General features: G+C 39.7%; 1 protein-coding gene across 3 annotated transcripts in view; it reads left to right on the top strand.

Annotated features, from left to right (window-relative positions):
• Positions 1 to 26,290, top strand: part of DNAAF9 (dynein axonemal assembly factor 9) — a 150,377-nt gene that overhangs the window by 10,079 nt on the left and 114,008 nt on the right. For all 3 annotated transcript variants that reach the window (XM_060077930.1, XM_060077929.1, XM_060077928.1), the window contains exons 2-6: positions 15,389 to 15,468; positions 19,488 to 19,607; positions 22,603 to 22,727; positions 23,975 to 24,071; positions 25,041 to 25,147. In XM_060077930.1, coding sequence (XP_059933913.1) covers positions 15,389 to 15,468; positions 19,488 to 19,607; positions 22,603 to 22,727; positions 23,975 to 24,071; positions 25,041 to 25,147 — 529 coding nt within the window. The remainder of the gene's footprint in view (positions 1 to 15,388; positions 15,469 to 19,487; positions 19,608 to 22,602; positions 22,728 to 23,974; positions 24,072 to 25,040; positions 25,148 to 26,290) is intronic.

The following is a 26,290-nucleotide window of genomic DNA, read 5'->3' as shown; positions in this document are numbered from 1 at the left end:
TGAGTCACTTTATGGTCACTGGTTAACCATGTATTGGTCATGACAGCAGTAATGTTGCCTTTGCTTTTTCCATTGCAAATTGTTGCTCCAGAAAGGACATCAGTGGGAAAGGACAGTTATTGACTTGAGACACATCCTGCCTTCTTGGCTTTCTTCCAAGTCTGTTTTATGGAGGGAATAAATAGTTGCCACTTTAATGCAGGGCCAGCTTTCTTAAGCCCTTAAACCCTTTTCTAGCAGTCCTGCAGTAGCTCCTTGTAATCAGTACCTGAAGTCTGAATTAATGCTGATATGATAATATGTTGTATTACTCCTGCTGTTGATTTCCCCCCCAATATTTTATTATGAAAACTGTTTGGAAGTACAGAAAAGTTGAAAGAATTGTTCAGTGGACATTCATGTATATTCATACCTAGATTCTCTGCTTAATGTATTTGCTCTGTTTGCCTTATCATATAGTCATCCCGCTATCCATCCATCAATCCATCCTATGTTTTAATGCTTTTCAAAGTAAGTTACAGACATTGGTATGCTTCAACCCTAAACATTTCCTGGGTTTGATTTCATAATAAGAAGAATGCTCTCTCTTTCAAGTGACAGAAATCCAACTCAAAAGATTAAAGTAAAAAAGGGAGTGAATGTGTTGGCTTACTTGGCTGGAAGGAATAGTGGGGAGATAGACTTGTAGGAAGACCTGTAAGAACTAGGGCCTCAGGAACTGGAACCAAGACTCTGCTATCAAAATAGTTGCCTCTATCCATATAGCCCGAAATCCACATTCTTCCTGCACTGTGACCCTAGAGGCCATTTCTCTTCTACCTCTAAAATAGGAAATCCCTGGAAAGGACTCCAGCTGACCTGGCTTGCTTCTGGGTGAGTCATGATTGGATGCTGTGGCAGAGAAGGGGCACAGTGTATGTTACCAAGGGAAATGAAAATGGAAAGCATGCTAAGTGAAGTATATACCTCAGAAAGCTTTGCCATTTGTTTTCTCATGCTGGCATAATGCTGGTGTTTGACTAGGAGAGTACAAAGGAGAACTACAAATGCAAAAGTCCTAAATAAAATAATATTACAGCCAGCCCTTCATATCCATAGGTTCTTCATCCATGGATTCAATGACCCCAATCAAAAGTATATTTTTTGGCTTCCCTGGTGGCACAGCGGTTAAGAATCCGCCTGCCAATGCAGGGGACACGGGTTCGAGCCCTGGTCCGGGAAGATCCCACATGCCGCGGAGCGACTAAGCCCGTGCGCCACAGCTACTGAGCCTGCGCTCTAGAGCCCGTGAGCCACAACTACTGAGCCCGCATGCCACAACTACTGAAGCCCGCACACCTAGAGCCCGTGCTCCACAACGAGAGAGGCCACCGCAATGAGAAGCCCTCTCACCACAACGAAGAGTAGCCCCCATTCGCCGCAACTAGAGAAAGCCCAGGCACAGCAACAGAGACCCAATGCAGCCATAAATAAATAAATAGACAGATAGATAGATAGATAGAAAGAAAAAATATATATATTTTTTTAATTTGAGAAAGTTTCAAAAAGCAAACCTTGAATTTGCTGCACACAAGCAGCTATTTATATAGCATTTACACTGTATTTACAACTGTTCACTTAGCATTTATATTAGGTATAAGTAATCTAGATATGATTTTTTTTAAATTTTTGGCTGCACTGTGTGGTATGTAGTTCCCCGACCAGGGATCGAACCCACGCCCCTGCATTGGAAGCCAGAGTCTTAACCACTGGACTGCCGGGGAGGTCCCTAGAGATGATTTAAAGTGTACTGGAGGATGTGCATAGGCTATATGCAAATACTATGCCATTTTATATAAGGGACTTGAGCATCTGCAGATTTTGGTATCTGAGGGGGTCCTGGAACTAATCCTCCATGTATAACAAGGGGCAACTGTATAACATTGAAAATTCTAACCACACATGGTTTAGAAGTTATGGGGAAACAGGTACTCTGGTATATTGTAGGTGAACGTTTTAAGAAGACAATTTGGCAAGATCTATCAAAGTTTTAAATGCAGATACCTCTTAACCTGGCAATGCTAGTCTCTACCTTGCAGAAACTTTAATACTTGTGCCAAAGATGGCTATATAAGGTTGTTCAATGAAGCATTGTTTGCTATTTGCAAAAATAATTAAAATCCTGAATGTTCAATTATAGTGTCTGGTTAAATAAAAAGAACATAGTACAACAGTTTTAAAAATGAGGTTGTGTTCTATTTACTAGCTTGGAAAGATCTTAAGGTACAATGTTAAGTGAAAAAAGCACGTTACAGAGCAGTTACATATGTCGTTATTATGATTTTATGTAAAACAACTCTCTCCCCAAAAAACTCACCCAAACTGTGTATTACTGAGAGATTCACCTCAGATTGTTCACAGCAGTTTAATAAAATAAAGTGATTCAGGTTGGTATGAGGATTCACTTTGTAAAACATTCAAAGCACAAAACATATAGAATATAAGGAGAATTATTCATGTTTTAATTGTTTAATTTTGAAAATCCCACGGTACGCGGGCCTCTCACTGTTGTGACCTCTCCCGTTGCGGAGCACAGGCTTCGGATGCGCAGGCTCAGCGGCCATGGCTCAGGGGCCTAGCCGCTCCTGCAGCACGTGGGATCTTCCCGAACCGGGGCACGAACCCGCGTCCCCTGCGTTGGCAGGCGGACTCTCAACCACTGCGCCACCAGGGAAGCCCTACCAGGTGTTTTTAATAGGTAAATACTTGAGTAAGTGAAAAGTTTAATGGTTCAGTGACAAATAATAGGCTATGTTCTGGTTAAAAATTAAATTTGGGAAGCAAGGAAATATTCAAAGGAAAAAAGAACTAAATTTAGTTCTACCCATTAGACAAGAAAATACTATGATAATGTTTTACTCTGGGAAGAGGAAGGTCTTTCTACATTTTATATGCTTTCACTTTGTTTTACTTTTCCCTTTATTTATTTCCCAAAATACTTGCAGGGAAAAAATCCTCTTTTTGCTCCTGTCTTCAGTATTGTCTTGGCTTCCCACCGCAGTAGTTGGGGAGCTGTTTGTTTCCTGGTCACATGACCTGTTAATGCTTTTTGTCACTGGCTGATTCTAAGTTTGAAAGCCCAAGAGCTCTTGGTAACCTTGGTAGTCAGCTAGGGTTGCGCAATGGACCAAAGGACCAACTTAATGAAATATTTGTCGTGTAGAGAATGATTGCAAAATGAATCTTATATTAAACATGAGAAAGTGGGGAGGGACAGGCAACCATTTCCCAGGGAAAGAAGTTTTCTTACTTTAATCTTAGTCATCTTGCAGCTTAAATTCTGCTACTTCCAAACCCTGAGTCCTCCTTACCTCCAGCCCCAAATTTTTATTATGAAAATGTTCAAACAATACAGAAAAGATGAAAGAATAGTACAGTGAATACTCTATACCCATCGCTTAGATTCACCAATTTTGACTTTTTACCTTATGTTCATTGTCTTTACTTTTTCTTTTCTTTTCATTCTTCTTTTCTGTTAAACGTTTTTCAGTTTGCAGATATAATGACACTTTGCTCCTAAGTACTGCCTCATGCGTCTGCTAAGAAAAAGACATTCTACTTTGTAACCACCATAATATTATCTCAGCTAAGAAAATTAATAGTCAATTTGAATATGCCCTGGATGATAGATAATAATACTATAATAATATATAATATAATTATTACCTATTACACAAGGCATATTCAGATTTCCTCATATGTCTCATAGATGTTTCCCTGGGTTTTTGTTTGTTTGTTTAAATTGAATTAAGGTTCATAAATTGCATTGTCTTATTATTCTTTAATCTCTTTTACATAAGAAGAGCTTTCCCTCTCTTCTTTCTGTTTTACATCACATTGGCTTCTTTTAACTTAAAAATTCTTTAATTATGGTAAAATACACATAAAATGTACCATCTTAACTGTTTTAAGTGTACAATTTAGTGGTATTAAGTACATTCACATTGTTGTGCTACATTCACCAGTATCTATCCACAGAACTCTTCATCTTGCAAAACTGAAACTCTGGTACCTATTAAACAGTAACTCCCCACTCCTTCCCTCAGGCCCATGGCAACCATCTTTCTACTTTCTGTCTTTGTGAATTTGGCTGTTGTAGGTACCTCATAAAAACGGAATCATATAATATTTGTCCTTTTGTGACTGGCTTATTTCACTTATTATAATGTCCTTAAAGTTCATCCATGTTTTAGCGTATGTCAGAATTTCTGTCCTTTTTAAGATTGAATGATATTCCATTGTATGGATATACCACAGTTTATCTGTGTCCATAGACACTTGGGTTGCTTCTTCCTTTTGACTATTGGAAATAATGCTGCTACGAACTTGGGTGTACAAATATCTCTTTGAGGCTTGCTTTCATTTCTTTGGGGTGTATACCCAGAAGTGGAATTGCTGGATCATATGGTAATTCTGTGTTTAATTTTCTGAGGATCACTGTGCTGTTTTCCACAGCAACTGCAATATTTTACATTCCCACCAATGGTGCACAAAGGTTCTGATTTCTCCTCATCCTTGCTAAACTTTATATTTTCTGCTTTTTTGATAGTAGCCATGTTAATTTGTGTGGCAGTAATACCTCGTTGTGGTTTTGATTTGCATTTCCCTGATGATTAGTGATATTGAGCATCTTTTATCTTTTCATGTGCTTATTGACCATTTATGTATCTTCTCTGGAGAAATGTCTATTCATGTTCTCTGCCCATGTTGAGTTGTTTGTTGTTGCTGACTTATAGAGGTTCTTTATGTATTCTGGATATTAGCCTCTTAATAGATATATGATTTGCAAATATTTTCTCTCATTCTGTGGGTTGTCTTTTTGCTCTGTTAATAGTGTCCTTTAATGAACATAAGTTTTAAATTTTGATGAAGTCTAATTTATGTATCTTTCCATTTGTCATCTGTGCTTTTGATGTCATTGGAAAATGACAATGACAAAAAATCATTGCCAACTCTAATGTCATGAAGCTTTTCCCATGTTTTCTTCTAAAAATTTTATAGTTTTAGGTTTACATTTAGGTCTTTATTCTGAGTTAAATTTTGTATATGGTGTAAAGTCAGAGTTTGAATTCTTTTTTTTTTTTTTAACTTGCATGTGACTGTACAGTTTTCCCAAAACCATTTGTTGAAAAAAACTCTCCTTTCTCAATCCTGGTACCCTTGTCAAAAATCATTTGACCATGAGCACATTATAGTAAGTGAAATAAGCCAGTCACAAAAAGAGTTTATTACTGGGCTCTCTATTCATTCTATTGTTCTATAATCAGTGCTCCCCAACCTTTTTGGCACCATGGACAGGTTTAGTGGAAGACAGTTTTTCCACGGACCAGGGGTTGGGGGGAAGGTTCAGGGGTAATTAATGTGAGCGATGGGGAGCTGCATATGACACTTTGTTCGGTTGCCCACCGCTCACCTCCTGCTGTGTGGCTGGGTTCCTAACAGGCTGCGAACCCTTACCGGTCCACAGCCTGGGGGTTGGGGACCCCTGTTCTATATGTCTATCTTTATGCCAGTACCAAACCATTATGGTTAGCTTTGTAATAATTTTGAAATCAGGAAGTGTGTCCTCCAGCTTTATCCTTCTTTTTCAATATTGTTTTGTGTATTCTGGGTTCCTTGAAATTACTATGAATTTTAGGATGGATTTTTCTGTTTCTTCAAAAACAGTTTCTGGAGTGGAGGGGAGGGATAAATTGGAAGATTGGGATTGACACATATACACTACTATATATAAAATAGATAACTAATAAGGACCTACTGTGTAGCACAGGGAACTCTACTCAATACTCTGTAATGGCCTATAAGGGAAAAGAATCTAAAAAAAGAGTGGCTATATATATTTGTATAACAGATTCACTTTGCTGTACACCTGAAACTAACACAACATTGTCAATCAATTATGCCCCAATAAAAATTAAAAATATATATATATAAAAGTTCCTGGAATTGTGATGGAGATTATTTTGAATCTGTAGATTATTCTGTGTAGTATTGACAGCTTAACAGTATTAAGTCTTCCAATGCATGAACATGAATGTATTTCCATTATTGGTGTCTTCTTTAATTTACTTCAGAAATCTATGAATGATTCAGTTTCTCTGGATCCTCACCAGCATTTTGGTATCATCACCATTTGTTATGGATATTTTAGCTTTTCTAATAGATGTGTAGAAATATCTAATTGTGGTTTTAACTTGCATTTCCCTAATGGATAATGATGTTGAACATGTTTTCATGTGCTTATGTGCCATCTCTATATCCACTTTGAGAAAATGTTTTTTCATGCCTTTGGCCTGTTTTCTAATTGCATTGTTTTTTTACTTTTGAGTTTGGAGAGTTTCTTATGTATTCTGCTTGGTTAGGTAAGTGATTTGCAAATATGTTTTCCCAATCTGTACCTTGTCTTTTCATTCTCCCAGCAGGTTCTTTCACAAAGCAAAGTTTAAAATTTTGATGAAGTCTAATTTATCAAATTTTTAATGGATCATACTTTTGGTATTGAGCCTAAGAACTTCATTAAACCCTAAGCCCTGAATATTTATTCATTTTTCTTCTAAAGATTTTATAGTTTTACATTAAAATGTTTAAATCTATGATCTATCTTAATTTTTGTGAAAGTTATAAGGTTTAGGTTGAGGTTCATGTTTTTGTCTATGGATATCCAGTTGTTTCAACACCATTTATTGAAGAGACTATTTTTCCTCTATTGAATCACTTTCCACCCTTTGTCAAATATTAATTGGCTATATTTTTGTGGGTCTATTTCTGGCTGTTTTGTTGTGTTCCATTGATCTATGTGTCTATCTCTCAGCCAGAACCACAATCTTGATTACTTTAGCTATATAATAAGTTTTAAAATTTTTTTTGAATTTTATTTTATTTTTTTATATAGCAGGTTCTTATTAGTTACCTATTTTATACGTGTTAGTGTATATATGTCAATCCCAATCATCCCAATTCATCCCACCACCCTGCTTTCCCCGCTTGGTGTCCATACTTTCGTTCTCTACCTCTGTGTCTCTATTTCTGTCTTGCAAACCGGTTCATCTGTACCATTTTTGTAGATTCCACATATATGCGTTAATATAAAATATTTGTTTTTCTCTTTCTGACTTGCTTCACTCTGTATGACAGTCTATAGGTCCATCCAAGTCTCTGCAAATGACCCAGTTTCATTCATTTTATGGCTGAGTAATATTCCATTGCATATATGTACCACATTTTCTTTATCCATTCATCTGTCTATGGGCATTTAGTTTGCTTCCATGACCTGGCTTTGTAAATAGTGCTGCACTGAACATTGGGGTGCATGTGTCTTTTTGAATTATGGTTTTCCCTGGGTATATGCCCAGTAGTGGGATTGCTGTGTCTTATGGTAATTCTATTTTTAGTTTTGTAAGGAACCTCCATACTGTTCTCCATAGTGGCTGTATCAATTTACATTCCCACCAACAGTGCAAGAAGGTTCCCTTTTCTCCACACCCTCTCCAGCCTTTATTGTTTGTAGATTTTCTGATGATGCCCATTCTAACCGGTGTGAGGTGATACCTCACTGTCGTATTTTGGGGTTTTTTTTAAGATTTTGTTTTTGTTTTTTTGATGTGGACCATTTTTAGTCTTTGTTGAATTTGTTACAATATTGCTTCGGTTGTTATGTTTTTGGTTTTTTGGCTGCGAGGCATGTAGGATCTAAGTTTCCTGACCAGGGATTGAACCCACACCCCCTGCATTGGAAGGTGAAGTTTTAATCACTGGACCGCCAGGGACGTCCCCTCTTTGTAGTTTTGATTTGCATTTCTCTAATAGTGATGTTGAGCAGCTTTTCATGTGCCTCTTGGCCATCTGTATGTCTTCTTTGGAGAAATGTCTATTTAGGTCTTCTGCCCATTTTTTGATTAGGTTGTTTGTTTTATTATTATTGAGCTGCATGAGCTTATATATATTTTGGAGATTAATCCTTTGTCCGTTGATTCATTTGCAAATATTTTCTCCCATTCTGAGGGTTGTCTTTTCGTCTTGTTTATACTTTTCTTTGCTGTGCAAAAGCTTCTAAATTTCATTAGGTCCCATTGGTTTATTCTTGTTTTTATTTCCATTATTCTAGGAGGTGGGTCAAAAAAGATCTTGCTGTGATTTATGTCAAAGAGTGTTCTTCCTATGTTTTTCTCTAAGAGTTCTGTAGTGTTCAGTCTTACATTTAGGTCTTTAATCCATTTTGAGTTTATTTTTGTGTATGGTGTTAGGGAGTGTTCTAATTTCATTCTTTTACATGTGGCTGTCCAGTTTTCCCAGCACTACTTTTAGAAGAGACTGTCTTTTCTCCATTGTAAATCCTTGCCCTCCTTTGTCATAGATTAGTTGCGTGGGTTTATATCTGGGCTTTGTATTCTGTTCCATTGATCTGTATTTCTGTTTTTGTGCCAGTACCATATTGTCTTGACTACTGTAGCTTTGTAGTATAGTCTGAAGTCAGGGAGTCTGATTCCTCCAGCTCCTTTTTTTTCCCTCAAGATTGCTTTGGTTATTCAGGGTGGCATCTTTAGGATTTTCTATATATAGTTTCATGTCACCTGCAAACAGTGACAGTTTTACTTCTTCTTTTCCAATTTGTATACCTTTTATTTCTTTTTCTTCTCTGATTGCTGTGGCTAGGACTTCCGAAACTATGTTGAATAATAGTGGAGAGAGTGGACATCCTTGTCTTTTTCCTGATCTTAGATGAAATGTTTTCAGTTTTTCACCACTGAGAATGATGTTTGCTGTGGGTTTGTCGTATGTGGTCTTTATTATGTTGAGGTAGGTTCTCTCTATTCCCACTTTCGGGAGAGGTTTTATCATGAATGGGTGCTGAGTTTTGTCAAAAGCTTTTTCTGCATCTATTGAGATGATCATATGGTTTTTCTTCCTCAGTTTGTTAATATGGTGTATCACATTGATTGATTTGTGTATATTGAAGAATCCTTGCATCCCTGGGGTAAATCCCACTTGATCATGGTGTATGATCCTTTTAATGTGTTGTTGGATTCTGCTTGTTATTATTTTTTTGAGGATTTTGGCATCTATATTCATCAGTAGTCTTGGTCTAATTTTCTTTTTTTGTACTATCTGTCTGATTTTGATATCAGTGATGTTGGCCTCGTAGAATGAGTTTGGGAGTGTTCCTTCCTCTGCAGTTTTTTGGAGGAGTTTGAGAAGCTCTTCTCTAAATGTGCGATAGAATTTACCTGTGAAGCCATCTGGTCCTGGACTTTTGTTCATTGGAAGATTTTTAATCACAGTTTCCACTTCATTACTTGTGATTGGTCTGTTCATATTTTCTGTGTCTTCCTGGTTCAGTCTTGGAAGGTTATACCTTTCTGAGAATTTGTCCATTTCTTCCAGGTTGTCCATTTTATTGGCATAGAGTTTCCTGTAGTAGTCTCTTATGATGCTTTGTATTTCGGTGGTGTCCATTGTAACTTCTCCTTTTTCATTTCTAATTTTACTGATTTGAGTCCTCTCCCTTTTTTTCTTGATGAGTCTTGTTAAAAGTTTATCAATTTTGTTTATCTTCTCAAAGAACTAGCTTTTAGTTTTATTGATCTTTGCTATTGCTTTCTTTCTTTCTATTTCATTTATTTCTGCTCTGGTCTTTATGATTTCTTTCCTTCTGCTAACTTTGGGGTTTGTTTGTTCTTCTTTCTCTAGATCCTTTAGGTGTAAGGTTAGATTGTTTATTTGAGTTTTTTCTTGTTTTTCTTGTTTCTTGAGGTAGGCTTGTATAGCTATAAACTTCCCTCTTAGAATTGCTTTTGCCACATCCCATAGATTTTTGTCATTGTGTTTTCATTGTCATTCGTCTCTAGGTATTTTTTGATTTCCTGTTTGATTTCTTCAGTGATCTCTTGGTTATTTAGTAACTTATTGTTTAGCCTCCACGTGTTTGTGTTTTTTACGTTATTTTCCCTGTAATTCATTTCTAATCTCATAGCGTTGTGGTCAGAAAAGATGCTTGATCAATTTTCTTAAATTTACTGAGGCTTGATTTGTGACCCAAGATGTGATCTATCCTGGAGAATGTTCCATGCGCACTTGAGAAGAAAGTGTAATCTGCTGTTTTTGGATGGAATGTCCTATAAATATCAATTATATCTATCTGGTCTGTTGTGTCATTTAAAGCTTCTGTTTCCTTATTTATTTTCATTTTGGATGATCTGTCCATTGGTGTAAGTGAGGTGTTAAAGTCCCCCACTATTATTGTGTTACTGTCGATTTCCTGTTTTATAGCTGTTAGCATTTGCCTTATGTATTGAGGTGCTCCTATGTTGAGGGCATATATATTTATAATTGTTATATATTCTTCTTGGATTGATCCTTTGATCAGTATGTAGTGTTCTTCTTTGTCTTTTGTAACATTCTTTATTTTAAAATCTATTTTATCTGATATGAGTATTGCTACTCCAGCTTTCTTTTGATTTTTTTCTTTCTTTTTCCATCCCCTCACTTTCATTCTGTATGTGTCCTTAGGTCTGAAGTGGGTTACTTTTAGACAGCATATATATGGGTCTTGTTTTTATATCTGTTCAGCGAGCTTGTGTCTTTTGGCTGGAGCATTTAATCCATTCACGTTTAAGGTAATTATCAGTATGTATGTTCCTGTTACCATTTTCTTAATTGTTTTGGGGTTTTTTTTTTGTTGTTTTTTTTGTCGTTGTTGTTTTTGCGGTATGCGGGCCTCTCACTGTTGTGGCCTCTCCCGTTGCGGAACACAGGCTCAGGACACGCAGGCTCAGCAGCCATGGCTCACAGGCCCAGCCGCTTCGTGGCATGTGGGATCTTCCCGGACCGGGGCACGAACCTGCGTCCCCTGCATCGGCAGGCGGACTCTCAACCACTGCGCCACCAGGGAAGCCCTTGGGTTTGTTTTTGTAGGTCCTTTTCTTCTCTTGTGCTTCCCACTCAGAGAAGTTCCTTTAGCGTTCGTTGTAGAGCTGGTTTGGTGGTGCTGAATTCTCTTAGCTTTTGCTTGTCTGTAAAGCTTTTGATTTCTCCGTGGAATCTAAGTGAGATCCTTTCTGGGTAGAGTAATCTTGGTTGTAGGTTCTTCCCTTTCATCACTTTAAATACATCGTGCCACTCCCTTCTGGCTTGTAGAGTTTCTGCTGAGAAATCAGCTGTTAACCATATGGGAGTTCCCTTGTATGTTATTTGTTGTTTTTCCCTTGTTGCTTTTAATAATTTTTCTTTGTCTTTAATTTTTGACAATTTGATTACTATGTGTCTCGGTGTGTTTCTCCTTGGGTTTAGCCTGCCTGGGACTCTCTGCACTTCCTGGACTTGGGTGGCTATTTCCTTTCCCATGTTAGGGAAGTTTTCGACTATAATCTCTTCAAATATTTTCTTGGGTCCTTTCTGTTTTCCTCTGGGACCTCTATAATGTGTATGTTGGTGCATTTAATGTTGTCCCAGAGGTCTCTTAGGCTGTCTTCATTTCTTTTCATTCTTTTTTCTTTATTCCGTTCTGCAGCAGTGAATTCCACCATTCTGTCTTCCAGGTTGCTTATCCATTCTTCGCCCTCAGTTATTTTGCTATTGATTCCTTCTAGTGTATTTTTCATTTCAGTTATTGTTCACCTCTGTTTGTTTGTTCTTTAAGTCTTCTAGGTGTTTTTTCTTTCATTCTTCTAGGTCTTTGTTAGACATTTCTTGCATCTTCTCAATCTTTGCCTCCATTCTTTTTCAAGGTCCTGGATCATCTTCACTGTTATTATTCTGAATTCTTTTTCTGGAAGGTTGCCTGTCTCCACTTCATGTAGTTGTGTTCCTGGGGCTTTATCTTTTTCCTTCATTTGGTACAATACATAGCCCTCTGCCTTTTCATTTTGTCTTTCTTTCTGTGAATGTGGTTTTTGTTCCACAGGCTGCAGGATTGTAGTTTTTCTTGCTTCTGTTGTCTGCCTTCTGGTAGATGAGGCTATCTAAGAGGCTTGTGTAAGCTTCCTGATGGGAGGGACTGGTGGTGGGTAGAGCTGGGTGTGCCTCTGGTGGACAGAGCTCTGTAAAACTTTAATCTGTTTGTCTGCTGATGGGTGGGGCTGAGTTCCCTCTCTGTTGGTTGTTTGGCCTGAGGCGACGGAGCACTGGAGACTGCAGGCTCTTTGGTGGGGCTAATGGCAGATTCCGGGAGGGCTCATGCCAAGGAGTACTTCCCAGAACTTCTGCTGCCAGTGTCCTTGTCCCACTGGTGAGCCACAGCCATCCCCCACCTCTTCAGGAGAGCCTCCAAGAATAGCAGGTGGGTCTGGTTCAGTCTCCTGTGGGGTCACTGCTCCTTCCCCCGAGCCCTGACACACACACTACTTTGTGTGTGCCCTTCAAGAGTGGAGTCTCTGTTTCCCCCAGTCCTGTCGATAACCTGCAAATCCCATTAGCCTTCAAAGTCTAAATCTCTGGGAATTCCTCCTTCCTTTCCAGACCCCCAGCTTGGGAAGCCTGATGTGGTGCTCAGAACCTTCACTCCAGTGAGTGGACTTCTGTGGTATAATTGTTCTCCAGTTTGTGAGTCACCCACCCAGCAGTTATGGGATTTGATTTTATTGAGATTGTGCCCCTCCTACTGTCTCATTATGGCTTCTCCTTTGTCTTTGGTTTTGGGGTATCTTTTTTGGTGAGTTCCAGTGTCTTCCTGTCGATGACTGTTCAGCAGTTAGTTGTGATTCCAGTGCTCTCGCAAGATGGAGTGAGTGCACGTCCTTTTACTCCGCTGTCTTGGACCTGTCTCTCTAATAAGTCTTGACATCAGGTAGAGTGATTCCTCCCACTTTATTCATTTTCAGAAAAGTTTTAGCTATTCTAGAATGTTCCTTTGCCATTCCATGTAAGTTTTAGAGTAATCTTTTCTATATCTACAAAAAATCTTGCTGGGATTATGATAGGAATTGTGTTAAACTTGTACATTAATTTAAGGAGAATTGACATCTATATTATGTTGAGTCTTCCAGTCTGTAAATACAGTATGTCTCTCCACTTACTTATATCTTATTTGGTTTCCTTTATCAGTGTTTTGTAGTTTTTAGCATGTAAGTCCTGTGCATGTTTTGTTAGATTTATATTTAAATGATACTGTATTTTTAATTTTGGTTTCTGTGTGTTCATTTATACAGTTGGGTTTTTTTTTTTTATTTTTTATTTTTTTTTTGCGGTATGCGGGCCTCTCACTGTTGTGGCCTCTCCCGTTGCGGAGCACAGGCTCCGGAGGCACAGGCCCAGCGGCCATGGCTCACGGGCCCAGCCGCTCCGCGGCATATGGGATCCTCCCAGACTGGGGCACGAACCCGTATCCCCTGCATCGGCAGGCGGACTCTCAACCACCGCGCCACCAGGGAGGCCCTATACAGTTGGTTTTTATATGTTGATCTTGTGACTTTGTTGAATTCACTTATTAGTTCTCAGATTTTTTTTTTTTTTGTAGTTTCTGTGAGATTCCCTGCATAGGTCATTATGTCATCTGCAAATAGCGATAGTTTTATGTCTTCCTTTTCTATCTTTATGCCTTTTATTTCCTTTTTTTTTTTTTTTTTTTTTTTTTTTTTTTTGCCTTATCGCATTGGCTAGAACTTCCAGTATTAACGTTGAACCGGAGTAATGAGAGCAGACATATTTTTCTTGTTCCTCATTTAGTCTTTCACCATTAAGTATATTCCAAACTTTGCTTTGGAGGTTTTTTGTAGATGTTCTTTATCAAGTTGAGGAAACCCTATTTCTGGTTTTCTAAGTGTTTTTATTATGAATGGGTGTTGAATTCTGTTAGATGATTTTTCTGCATCAATTATATGGTTGTGTGATTTTTTTTTTCTTCTTTAGCCTGTTAGATGATGGGTTATATTGATTGATTTACCAGTAGTGAAACAGCCTTGCATCCATCTTGGTCATGGTGTACAATTCTTTTTGTATGTTTTTGAATTCTATTTGCTAATATTGTATTGAGGATTTTTATATCTATATTCACGGTAGATATTGATCTGTAGGTTTCTATTTTTTGATGCTATCTTTGTTTTTGGTATTAGGTGGAAGATTGTGAACATCTTGAGGGAAGACAATGATAATGACCACTAAGTCATGGACTTGGGTTATGGGAACATCAGAAAGAATCCAGGGGGGAAAGAGAATCCAAGGAAGGGAAGTGGTGTTGTTTGGCTGGATATACTATTGCTTGGGTGAGTGTAGGACAGTGTACCAGAGCAGAGGGGTGAGGATGAAATCTGACTGTTATGGATGGAACAGTTACTGTAGTTGGTTTATGGAGGATCTTAGATAATAATGAAGTGGTAGGGCTGGGAATATGTTGACTGTAGGGAAAAAAGTTAATATAGGAGTGTTAGGGAATGAATACTGGAGACAGATCTTAGACCTGAAGGTGATGTGGACAGACCTTATGGAAAGATCAGTCTCAAGCAGGAAAGTGACCAGCTCTCTCTTGGACTTCTGGGAAGGAGGAGGGATTGATATGGAAAGCATGGGGTCCTTAGAAGTGATATTAATGTCTGGTCGTGCCTCTCCGTATGCTTTGTTTGGGAGGAAGGGCATATGCCTAAAACTAATGGAATCAGAGATCTGCACAGAAATGGGAGCAAGTACCATCTACTGACACTCTCTGTGGGGGTAGTTATGATGATACATCAGAGCTTCCTTTAGGTCCTTAGGCCAGTTTTTGGTTTTTATCTGTTTGTTTTTTGTTTCATTTTTTTTTTTTTTTTTTTTTTTCTTTTTGCGGTATGTGGGCCTCTCACTGTTGTGGCCTCTCCCGTTGCGGAGCACAGGCTCCGGATGCGCAGGCCCAGCGGCCATGGCTCACGGGCCCAGCCGCTCCGCGGCATATGGGATCCTCCCAGACCGGGGCACGAACCCGTATCCCCTGCATCGGCAGGCGGACTCTTAACCACTGCGCCACCAGGGAGGCCCTGTTTTTTGTTTCATTTTTAACAGACCAATGATGACCACAGTTAGGACAGGTAAGTGTAGAAACTCTTCTTTGATTAAACTTCAAAATTGGGAAGTCATTGAAAGTCCTTCTGGTCAGCTGCTCAGTTCTAGTCCTATCCAGCATTTATCATGAGAGGGCCTTTGGCTCCATCCTTTGTTGAGCCAGAGAGCCACTGTCCATCGGTTTGTAATCAGCAGTTCAGACTTAGTCTTCAGACCACTTCTGCATAATCTCTTCCAAAAAACAGAAGAAAAAAGAATACTCCCTAATTTCTTGTTATGATTCCGATACCAAAGTCAGATAAGGACCAGTTTCCATCCCTAGCAATCGTTCCCTCATGTCTTCATGTGCTGGCACTCAGGAAGCTGATTTCTGTTCTTATTGCAGCTGCAGTCGACTCCGCCAGGTTCAGAGCATCCTGACCCAGAGCAGCAAGTCTCAACCCGACGGGATCCTCTGCATCCTAGGTCAGTGCTTTTAACAAGGTGGGACTCAGGGCTGGGACAACTTGGCTTCTGTTCACAGGAAGATATTAATAATAGTATCATCACTGTGAGATAAGCTGTGAGTTAGTATTCTTCTCCCAGGTTTTGTTCCCCTGAGATCTGTTGCTGTTTTAATGAGGTCAGGTGAGATATCAGTGAGATAGGGAGCCTGTACCACAGAGCAGGCACTTTGTACATGTTACCTCATTTCTCCTCACAGCAACCTTACAAGAAGCAGTGTTGTCCCTTTTTTACAGGGGAGGAAACTGAGACTCTGGGAGATCAAACTGACTTGCTCAGGGCCATGGAGTGGCAGAATTCGGCATTTATTTGTTCTTTAACACTGTTTTTATTATGAAAACACATCATATAATTTAAAAATTAAGACATTACACAAATAATGATGAACAAAATTTTCTAATCATCCCAGTTACCCAGTCCCACTTCCCAGAGATAATATCAACCATATTTTTTTTAACACAAAAGGGGACATTTTATGTATATTGTTGTTAATCTAATTGAAAATTCTTCACTTGATAAGTATATCTTGGAGATTTTTCTATGTCAGGTCAGTCTCCTCCTTTATCTCACTTTCATTTACATTCACAGTATTGAGTCATAAAACTTGCTTAGGTCAGGTTGTTTGTCTGTCAGCCACCCAATTTCCTTCCCAGAAGCGAACCACTTTCTTGTTTGTCCCTCCTCAGATAGTCTATGCATAATTTTATTTTTTCACTTAATAGCACTTGCATTTAAACTTACGATAGGCAGTGGGCAGAGTGGTTAAAAACGTGCACTCTGGAGCCAGGCAGGTTTTGGGTTTGAATCTTGGCTTCATCCCTCACTTAGCCAAGAGACATAGTTTATCGTGGGCCTAGAATTCCAGTCAAATGCTGAAACAATACTCACTGGATTCTCTTTCCAGCTGCACCTATCAAGGGTGTGGGGGCTGTCTTTGCCATGAATTTACTTATGAATAAAATCACCTGTTTGTTACTGGACTTATGATGTTATTTCTGTTAGTTAAGGCTCAACCTAGTAAAAATAGGCAGCATAAAATTGATCATGTGGGCTACTTGAATATAGAATACTAAAGGATTGAGAAAAAGGTCAACTTATAAGAATATCACGTGACCATATATATATACATAATTATATATATATTTTTTTAGTGAAAACACAAATGTTGCAGAAATTGATATTTGAAGTTGGGTGTGAAGATTGAGGTAAAAACTTAATAAACCTTCAGGACAGGGACTTCCCTGGAGGTCCAGTGGTTAAGACTATGTGCTTCTGATGCAGGGGCCGTGGGTTCGATCCCTAGTCAGGCAACTAGGATCCCACATGCTGCGTGGTGCGGCCAAAAAAAAAAAAAAACCTTCAGGACAAACAGCTGTATGTGAACGTGAAGCAAGAAATCAGTGAGGCACTTGTATGTTTTTAAACAGCTTCTGGGGTTTAGTGAATTCTGCTTTTTTGGGTAATCAGAGTTATCATAGCATCTCATGGTTGGTTGGTTGGTTTAATCTAGCCTTCTAGCCTCGACAGTATCCTTCTGAGCAACTCTGACTCAACTCCCTCCACTTTGGCATTTTTCATTTAGTTATTAGGGTGTAGGAGGTGTTCTCACTGAATTTCTGCTAACCTTTTTTTAAAAACAGCTTTATGGTGGTATAATTCATGTATAGTAAACTGCACATATTTAAAGTGTACGATGTGATAAGTTTTGACATATGTGAAATCCCTCTTTTGGGATTTTTCTTATGTTTTTCTCATGCTTAGACTGGGGTTATGGATTTTGGAGTGCGAGACCAATGAAGTAACATGCCATTTTCATCACATATCAAGGATACATACTAACAACAAGACTTTTCACTGTTTATATTGACTTTGATCACTTGGCTAAGATAATATTTGTCAGGTTCTGCATTGTAAAGTACTCTCCCCACCCCTCCTTCCATATTGTCCTCTTTGGAAGGGAGCCACTATGAGCCCACACTTAAGGAGCAGGGATTATGCTCCATTGCCTTGAGGAGGGTAGTGTCTACATAAATTATTTGAAATTCTTCTGCATGGGATATTTGTCTCTTCTCCCCCATTTATTTATTTATTCAATCGTTTGTATGTCTTCATGGAGATTTATTTTATACTTTGAGTTAAAATCCAGTACTACTTCATTTATACCTTAGGTTATAACCTACTACTACTTCAAATTGTTCCAGCTTTGGCCGTTTGGGGCTCTTTCAGATGGTTCCTACATCCCTCCCTTTAATATATCACCATAAAAGTTTTAGTTTATTTAGTACTTCTGTACTTTCTGACACTATAAGATGCTCCAGTCTTATTTTGTATATTACCTGCTTCAGTCCTAGAATCAGCCATTTCTCTAAGGAGCCCTGATTTCTTTTATTGGAGAATGGTATTAGAAACCAAGATCTGGGCACTGGGTATGCTCTTTGCTACTGGGATGTCATTGCTTTTAGGCCCTCTCAGCTGACAAAGTAAAGAAATATATGTGTGTACCTTAAGTGGTGTATATATACACATCTGTAAATGTTATATAACTGTCTCTACTGTATTCAGCTAAACGTGAATTCATATTAGTGTTTCTAGCTCTAACCCATTACTACATGGATCATTCTAGCCTCCTTCTCTTGCTTATCTGTAAACTTCCACTCCACCAGTGAGAAACTTGGCACCTACGGTCTACCACCCATTTACTTGTTTAATTCCAGTATGCATGTTTAGTAGTATCAGATTTGTAGCCCAAAATTCCCCCATGGGAAACAACTTTATTAACTAGAGTATGGTGGTTACATATAGTATCTTTTACCTTTAATTTTACATGGTCACTCTTTTTAATGTTAGCATTTTTTGTGGCAGTTTATGTAGCTGGAATCCTTAGAAGAGGACATGCTGCCCAGTCCACTGGTTGTTTTTTAACTCTGTAGCCCTTTCTACTTCAGGCCTTATGTAGGCCAGGTCATTTCTGCTTTTGAATCTTTTTATCTCTTTCTTCACTAAAGTGTTGGATGGCATAAAAGAGGGATGTGCTGCTTTGATCTAGCTGAGAAAGTAGTCTTCCCATATTTGAAGTCCCCTGCCACAGGTGGTCCCTAAGCCCCTCTGGTCTGAATACCCATTACTTTTCACTGGTCTGAATAACTGACAGTCGTCCTGTTTCCCAGGCTCCAGCCATATTTCCATTCTTGGCGCTTCTTCTGCCCCAACCCCTTCCTTTTAGCCTCACGTAGCCGGCTGCCTCCTGCCCTTGACATGTCCCTCTTGCCCAGAGTCATAGCTCTGGGCCTTCACAGATACCCAGGAACCAGGTAGTATATGTGCCTGTGGCATTGAAAGGCAGTTGCGAAGGCAGTATTTAATTTCCTTTTTATTAGTCTCTGACCCAGCCCTACTAGACTGTAAGCTTCGTGAAGACCATCTGTAGGCATGTTTACTACATGCTTCAGCACCCAGCAGAGTGCTAGGCCTTGGGCCTGATAAATATTTGTGAAATGATGGATGTCTGAGGTTTCATTCACTTGTCCTCTTTTTACTTCTTTGAGTTCTTTTCAAACCACCTTAATCCTCCTTTATTTAATTCCATGTGTTTTGGTAAAGGTCTCTTTGAGAAGAGAATACTTTTCTGATGCCTATTCCTATTCTAACTGAAAGTATTAAAAAAATTTAACCAACTATGGCAGGACTTGGACTATATTTTCTGGTTCCTTCTATCCTCAAGAATTGCTTTTGATTAAATTAACAGCTTCTATGTTCTGTGCTGTTTGACTGTCTCAACTATATAGATCTTGAATCCATGTAAGAGTACTTGATGCTGAGGCCTGCTTCTTTCAGTTGTTTAGTTTGGCTTCTGGCACAAAACTGGTCTGAGGTGCTGCCTTTAACTTAGCCACTAGGGTTTTGCTGAGCAGGGGCAAACTGTTGGGACTCATGTTCCCCGTAGTACAGTACAGCTGATCAGAGCCTTTTTTGCCTTGCAGGAATCGATAGCAGGTACAATGAAGGCTGCAGAGAGCTGGCAAATTATCTCCTGTTTGGTTTGTACAATCAGAATACCAGTGATTTTGAGAAAACAGGGTTTTCTGAAGAAGTTCTAGATGGTAAGTATATATTGGTGAACTCTGTGTGAGAGAGGAGTAAGTGATATAGTACTTTGGATTCTTATTTCATGGCCTTTTTATGGAAAAATATGATCAAATTTAAAATAGCCTGAAGATCCAGTAAATTTTTGCTTTTTTTATTAATGAAAAACGACATTTCTTCTTTGCTGATATGTTAAGTAATATGCTCTGTAGGTTACCTGCTGGATTATAAGAGACTGGTGACAAGTAGTTTTCAGAGTGTTTACTAGATAAATCGGTTTTAGAGGGAAAAAGTAAACATCAGTGTTTGTCTTTATATCTTCTTGGCAAGGTACTAGTTTTCCTCTGAATTTTCCATTGCCTCTACATGCTGGGAGGTTCATATTATGTGCCATTGTCCTATGAAAGCACTTTCAGCTGTGATTCAAGGATAAGCCTGCAGGCTACTCCTGCAAGGAGGACTTCATGTGGATCTTCAGCTTAGGAACAAAGGCTCTTTATCCTGCTCTGTCTTTGGGAATTGTTTTCTGTGAGCTGTAATTTATGACGATGCCTGTGACTACAATGCAGACTTTCTGCCTACATTCCCCTTTCCTTGGCTCTGAGACACTCACCCTGTGTTCATGCTGCTATGGGGTGATGCCCAGGAGCTATCTCTGATATCACATACTTAGCATTATGACTTGTCTGCCAGGTGGATCAGGAGACACAGGAATAGACAAGTCAAAATGGATGAGAGACAGCTCTTGTGAAGCAGCTGGGGGATGCGTGAAAGCAAACATCTGATGTTGAAATAATCTTGCTGTGGACCTAGTACAGTGGTTTTCAACTGGGGGCAGTTTTATCCCCCAGGGGACATTTGGCAATATCTGAAGACATTTTTGATTGTCACAACTGGGCAGAGTGGGTAGAGGCCAGAGATGCTGCTAAACATCCTACAGCGCGTACACAGGACAGCTCCCCACAGCAAAGGATGATCTGGTCTAAACTGTCAGTAGTGCTGAAGGTGAAGAACCCTGGCCTAGTGTATGTGAAAATTCTTCTGTAGTAAAGTCCTTAATAGTATCTATCCTTATAGATTGGTGAAAGATTTTCTTTTTATTAGGAAGTGCAGAAAGCAGGGTGAAATTATTCCTTCTGTTAATTTTTTTTTCAATTCAAATTTAGTTGCAGATTTTGATTTTAAAAAATGCTTTCTTACACTGTAAAACATACTGGCTTGGAAAGAATTCATCTTGGCAGCTCATTTAGACAGTTACAAAAAGGCAGATACTTGTATCAACCACACATTTCACTGCAGTCAAGGTTGCTAAGGACATTGCAGTACTGAAATTAAGGAAGTAGTTTAAATCCTCAGAGGTGCTCCTTTTTGCTTATCTTTGTCTTTATCCTGTCACCTAGCACAATGAGTGCTTATAAAGTGAGCGTTTTCTTCCAAATTAATAAATTCATTTTTTAAATCCAAGTAGCTAGAAAGCTGAGTTCACCAGATTTATCTTCTACATTACAATCCCTAATTATCTGAGAGAAAAAGAGGCAAACACGAAGGATTTATTTTAAAAAGAAACTTTTAAAATAGTTTACGTACTCTTATGCTTTCTTCTTTTACCTGACTGTGTACTCTGTTAAAATTTATTTGTAGTGATGACATCAGTCTTGTGAGATCCTGAGCATGCTTCATTAGGTTTAGTAGCTGTTGCATTATTTCTTTTACTGGATCCTAATTCTTTGCGGTATGTTACGCATTAGTATAGACGACAGTCTATACAGGAAGCCCTCAGTGACATCAAACTCTCACTATTGAGCAGGTGACCTACAGATGATTCAGGGTGGGTCTCCCAGCAGAATGAGACGGGGCTTCTTTCCCATCCCTTGCTACCTTTTAACTCCAGCACTTAGCTGAGAGTCAGCAGTGAAGAGCCTGCTCCATACTGCGTTGCCTAGAACACCTAGGGTCTGACTAGGTGTGGAGCTCAGAGTGGCTTAAAAGGCCACCATCATGGAGCTTTATTTCATGAGGCCACCCAGCTGTGCAGTCAGCTGAGATCAGTATTCACTGGGCTTATGTTTTTGTAGATTATGATCTGTCCCGCTGTGTTACTGTGCTGGCACTGCCCTAAGCCTGCTGCCTCAGTTGCTTCCTGCCCCCACGCTCCTCTCTCACTTCCAGCCATCTCCTCTAGCCCCTTCCCTAGTGTCATCTTGTTAGAAAGAGGCCTAATGACTCTGGTTTCTGAGGAGCCGTAGAATGGAGCCTCTGCTTTTCTTCTGGAAGTGTGACTGCTTTCTTTCTCAGTGTTCAAATTGTTTTACTATTCCTGCCCCGTTCCATGGCTTGTTTGTTAGTTTACTCGGTTTTATTTGCACCTTTGGGATTGCTTTATTTATTTGACCCACCAACATCGATGGTTATTCCCTAAATCTGTGAGCTGCTGATCACTTGCCTCTACTTCCTTCCTCCCAGCCTTTCCTGTGTACAGAGTTTACATCTGTATACAATAACCCTTCCCAGGTTGCAAGGAAAGGGGTATCCTCGGGCCCACGATTTGCCTTGAGCCAGATGAGCCAGCAGCCAAGAGCTTTATACACTGATGTCTGCAGGAGAACCAGTCACTGGCCATATTTGGTGCTGTTTTCCTGCCTCAGTGGCTTTTAGCTGTAGAGTTTTCAATTACTATCTATCTCCACAGCGAAGTACACAGTTGAGTTTGGTACAACAAATTTTGCTTTGTTGAACTTTGTGAAACACCCTGAAGGCTGTTCTTTTGACTTATTCTACCATAACCAGAGGGCCACAGTAGTGGAAGCATAGCATGGGGATGAGGAAATGCTTGCTGTCCACACTTGAGTGTTCTGCAGTCACTTTGAAGCACATTGCCTAATTAAAGAATTTTCAGTTTAGAGTTTTGTTACATTGTTTCTGTAGTTTTAATGGTTTTACTGATTATGTGGGCAGAAGATGTCTAAAGGAAATGCTTTTGACAATCGTGTTTTAATTTTGTTTTTCTTACAGATGTGATTATATTGATTAAATCAGATAGTGTCCATCTGTACTGTAATCCTATAAATTATCGCTATCTTTTACCCTATGTGGCACATTGGAGAAATCTGCATTTCCACTGCATGACTGAAAATGAGGTGAGAAGAAACGATAAAATAGGCGCTTAGAGACACTCTAAGGATATTCGTTCAGGAAAATGTATTGATAGAATGGGAACAGGAGGTCCTTAAAGAAATCAAATTGGGGAGTTCCCTGGTGGTCCAGTGGTTAGGACTCCAAGCTTCCGCTGCAGGGGGCATGGGTTTGATCCCTGGTTGTGGAACTAAGATCCCGCATGCCGCGCAACATGGCCCCCCCCCAAAATTGTGAAATGTGGTTACACAAAAAAGGTTATTTGTTTTAGTGGAACTTTTCATATTTCATTATGAGGCTACCCTAGCAATAAATTATATGCCTGAAAGAGACAAAAAGGACTATTAAAATTGGGACCTAATAGTGGGCTTGTGAACCTGCCTTCCTGCCCTGCTTCTTTATCCCCAGCCTGGGTCCATTCTCTCGGGCCTAGGAACTGCCCCAGGAGAATTTGATAAGCTCTGTGACATTTCCATGTTTGGATTTCTTGGTATTTGTTTCTATTTCCCTTTAGACCCTTTTCTTTTTTCTTTTTTTTTTTTTTTTTTTGCGGTATGCGGGCCTCTCACTGTTGTGGCCTCTCCCGTTGCGGAGCACAGGCTCCGGATGCGCAGGCTCAGCGGCCATGGCTCACGGGCCCAGCCGCTCCGTGGCATATGGGATCCTCCCAGACCGGGGCACGAACCCGCATCCCCTGCATCGGCAGGCGGACTCTCAACCACTTGCGCCACCAGGGAGGCCCCCCTTTAGACCCTTTTCAAAGATTTGGCTAGAAATCAAATTGGGACTTAAGATTTAGGATTTTGTGGAAATTGTGACCCAGTGTAGGTCCAGAACCCTTCTTTCCATATGAGCATTTAGGGGACTTTTGAGGACAAGTTTTATCTCTTGCATTTAGGTCTCTGATCCATTTTGAGTTGATTTTTGTGTGTGGTGTAAGGTAAGGGAATGACGTGTTTCTGACCAGCAAACACTGAAAGTTGCCTTTAAAAATACCCTCTTGATGGGAATTCCCTAGCGTTCCAGTGGTTAGGACTCTGTGCTTTTGCTGCCAAGGAAGTGGGTTCAGTCCCTGGTCAGGGAACTAAGATCCCGCAAGCCACGCAATGCGGCCAAGCAAAACAAAACAAAACAAAAACAAACAAGAAAACCCTCTTGGGACATGTGGGACAACTAATAAAAATGCACAGAAAATATGGGATTTTGTATGATGTCTCATTAGAGCCTGTTTCCGTTCTATTTCCTTCTTTAGTATGAAGATGAGGAAGCTGCAGAAGAATTTAAAATTGCCAGTTTTGTGGACATGGTTCGAGACTGTAGTAGAATTGGCATTCCTTACAGCTCCCAAGGTGTGTATCTGACAGTCAGTCATTTTAGAATCTTGCTGGGATGGTGTGTGAATCGAATGTCCTTACTTCTCCTTTCAGTGGAGGCATTCAGGTGGGAAACCTGTTGATCTGTTTTCACTAAAGGCAGAGAGGATCAAGCAGAATGAAATTTCGGAACTTTCCTATGCAAGCTTGTGTTCATAACCGAAGTTTCTGCAGCAACACAGCATGCTACCAGCAGCAGTCAGAAGAACTGATAAGGGATTTACCATAGTTGCCATCTATGCTATACCACTTATTATACTTGAAGTGTGGATGTGGGGCCTCTTGCTAATAAGAAATAGTAATTTGGGTAGCTGTTAAAAATATGCTGACAGTGAGACTCAAAAATAACTTGTAGGGGACTTCCCTGGTGGTCCAGTGGTTAAGACTCTGTGCTTCCAGTGCAGGGGGCACGGGTTCGATCCCTGGTCTGGGAACCAAGATCCCACATGCCAACACGGCATGGCCGAAAAAAAAAGTGTGAAAACAGAGGGAAAAAAATCAACAAGCTTAGCAGTGCTTGTATCTTATTTATAAAAAAAACCCCACAACTTTGCACATTGAAGCTTGTTGTTATAAGAAAAGAAAAATTTTGATTTGGTAATTTTCCCTTGAGGAAATTGGTTAGCTGTGTTTCTTAAGGGAAAGGAGCCAAGTTTTGGTCTGTTAATAAATATATCCACTTAGTGATACAAGTCAGATGTAGTAGGCCACTATTTATTTATTTATTTACCTGCTTAATTACTTACTTAGGAAACCAGAATGTGAAAAAATACTGTAGAGAAATCTGAATTTTTGTAACTTGTTTGTGTATCTGTTTCAGTTTTATTTTGCTTGATGAGGCTGTGGTGAACTTGTGAGAAATGATGTCTAATGACCACATTAGATCAGGTTTAGACTGCTATATCCAGGACGGTATTTGATACATGTTGTACTTGATTCCTCTAGGTCACTTGCAGATATTTGATATGTTTGTAGTGGAGAAATGGCCAATTGTACAGGCCTTTGCACTTGAGGGCATTGGAGGGGATGGATTTTTTACCATGAAATACGAGGTACGTATGAAAAGCAGTGTGCCTGGTTTTTGTCTACCACTGGGCTGTTTTTATGAAGGCCCACAATGTGGGTGTATAACACTCTGAAAAGCTGGCAGTGACTCCAAAGGGCATGGAGCAAGTTAAAAGACTTGAAATGGAAAATAGTTGCTATTTAAGGCTAGTCTCCAAACTGAGCTCCTGTGCCCTTTATTCTTGGAGTTCCTCTCTGTCCTCCTTCCTCTCCTTTCCCCGTTCTAAGTTCACTGTAGCACCCTAGGCTGACTCCTCTTATAGCTTTTATCGTCCGATGTCACCCACATTTGTCACACCCACTCACCCATTCACCCACCCCTGATCTCTGGATTAGAAGCTCCTTGAGAACAAAACCATTCTTCTTCTTTATAGCTCAGAAGTTCGTATAATTTAACTGTTCAAGAGCAATGAAAGGAGCAATGAGAATTTTGTATAAGTACTGTCTACTAGAGGAATAAAAGGGTTAGATTTTATGGTAAGAACAGTATCTTTTATTTCAGTATTCTTTGCATCTAGAAGATGACCAATAAATATTTGTTAAGTGAATTAATGAATGAGACTGGGAGAGGGGATCATCCAGGGTACATATTAGGGAGGATGACCTGGTATCCACATGCCTCCATAGGATCCGCACTGAAATGACCTGCCCCCAGTACAGGAAACCAGGGAGAGGGAACATTGACATGCTAGAAATGGGGACATACTCTTAGGGATAGAAGTAAGTGAGACCTTTGGAAGCAAGGCCCAGGGCTAATTCCTACCCCCTTCTGAGAAGTAGCAGTGTCCCTAAGAGATGTTTGGAGGCTCACCTGGCAAACCCTGTAATGTAGAGGAACATGGGCTGTAGGGATGAAGAGACACACACCACATCAGCCCTACTCTTTTTGCTCCAAACCAGTTTTCTCACATTGACCACAGGTAGCAGAACATCAACAAGGCTGTGGGAGCTGCCCCTGATAGCACCTAATGCCCTCTAATTTAGAAGAAGAGGGGCTTGAAAGGAGGCAAGCCATAAGAGGTAGAGAGGAAACTTAAAATTTTTAGTGATAATGGTAATGTTTATTTTTAATTAATTGTATAAACTAGGCATTTATACTGTCTCGTATACGCCAGGCATTTTGCATGAAT

Source organism: Mesoplodon densirostris, chromosome 16 (genome assembly GCF_025265405.1).
Source record: "Mesoplodon densirostris isolate mMesDen1 chromosome 16, mMesDen1 primary haplotype, whole genome shotgun sequence".
Classification (NCBI taxonomy): Eukaryota; Metazoa; Chordata; class Mammalia; order Artiodactyla; family Ziphiidae; genus Mesoplodon; species Mesoplodon densirostris.
This window is presented reverse-complemented; position numbering and strand designations above follow the sequence as displayed.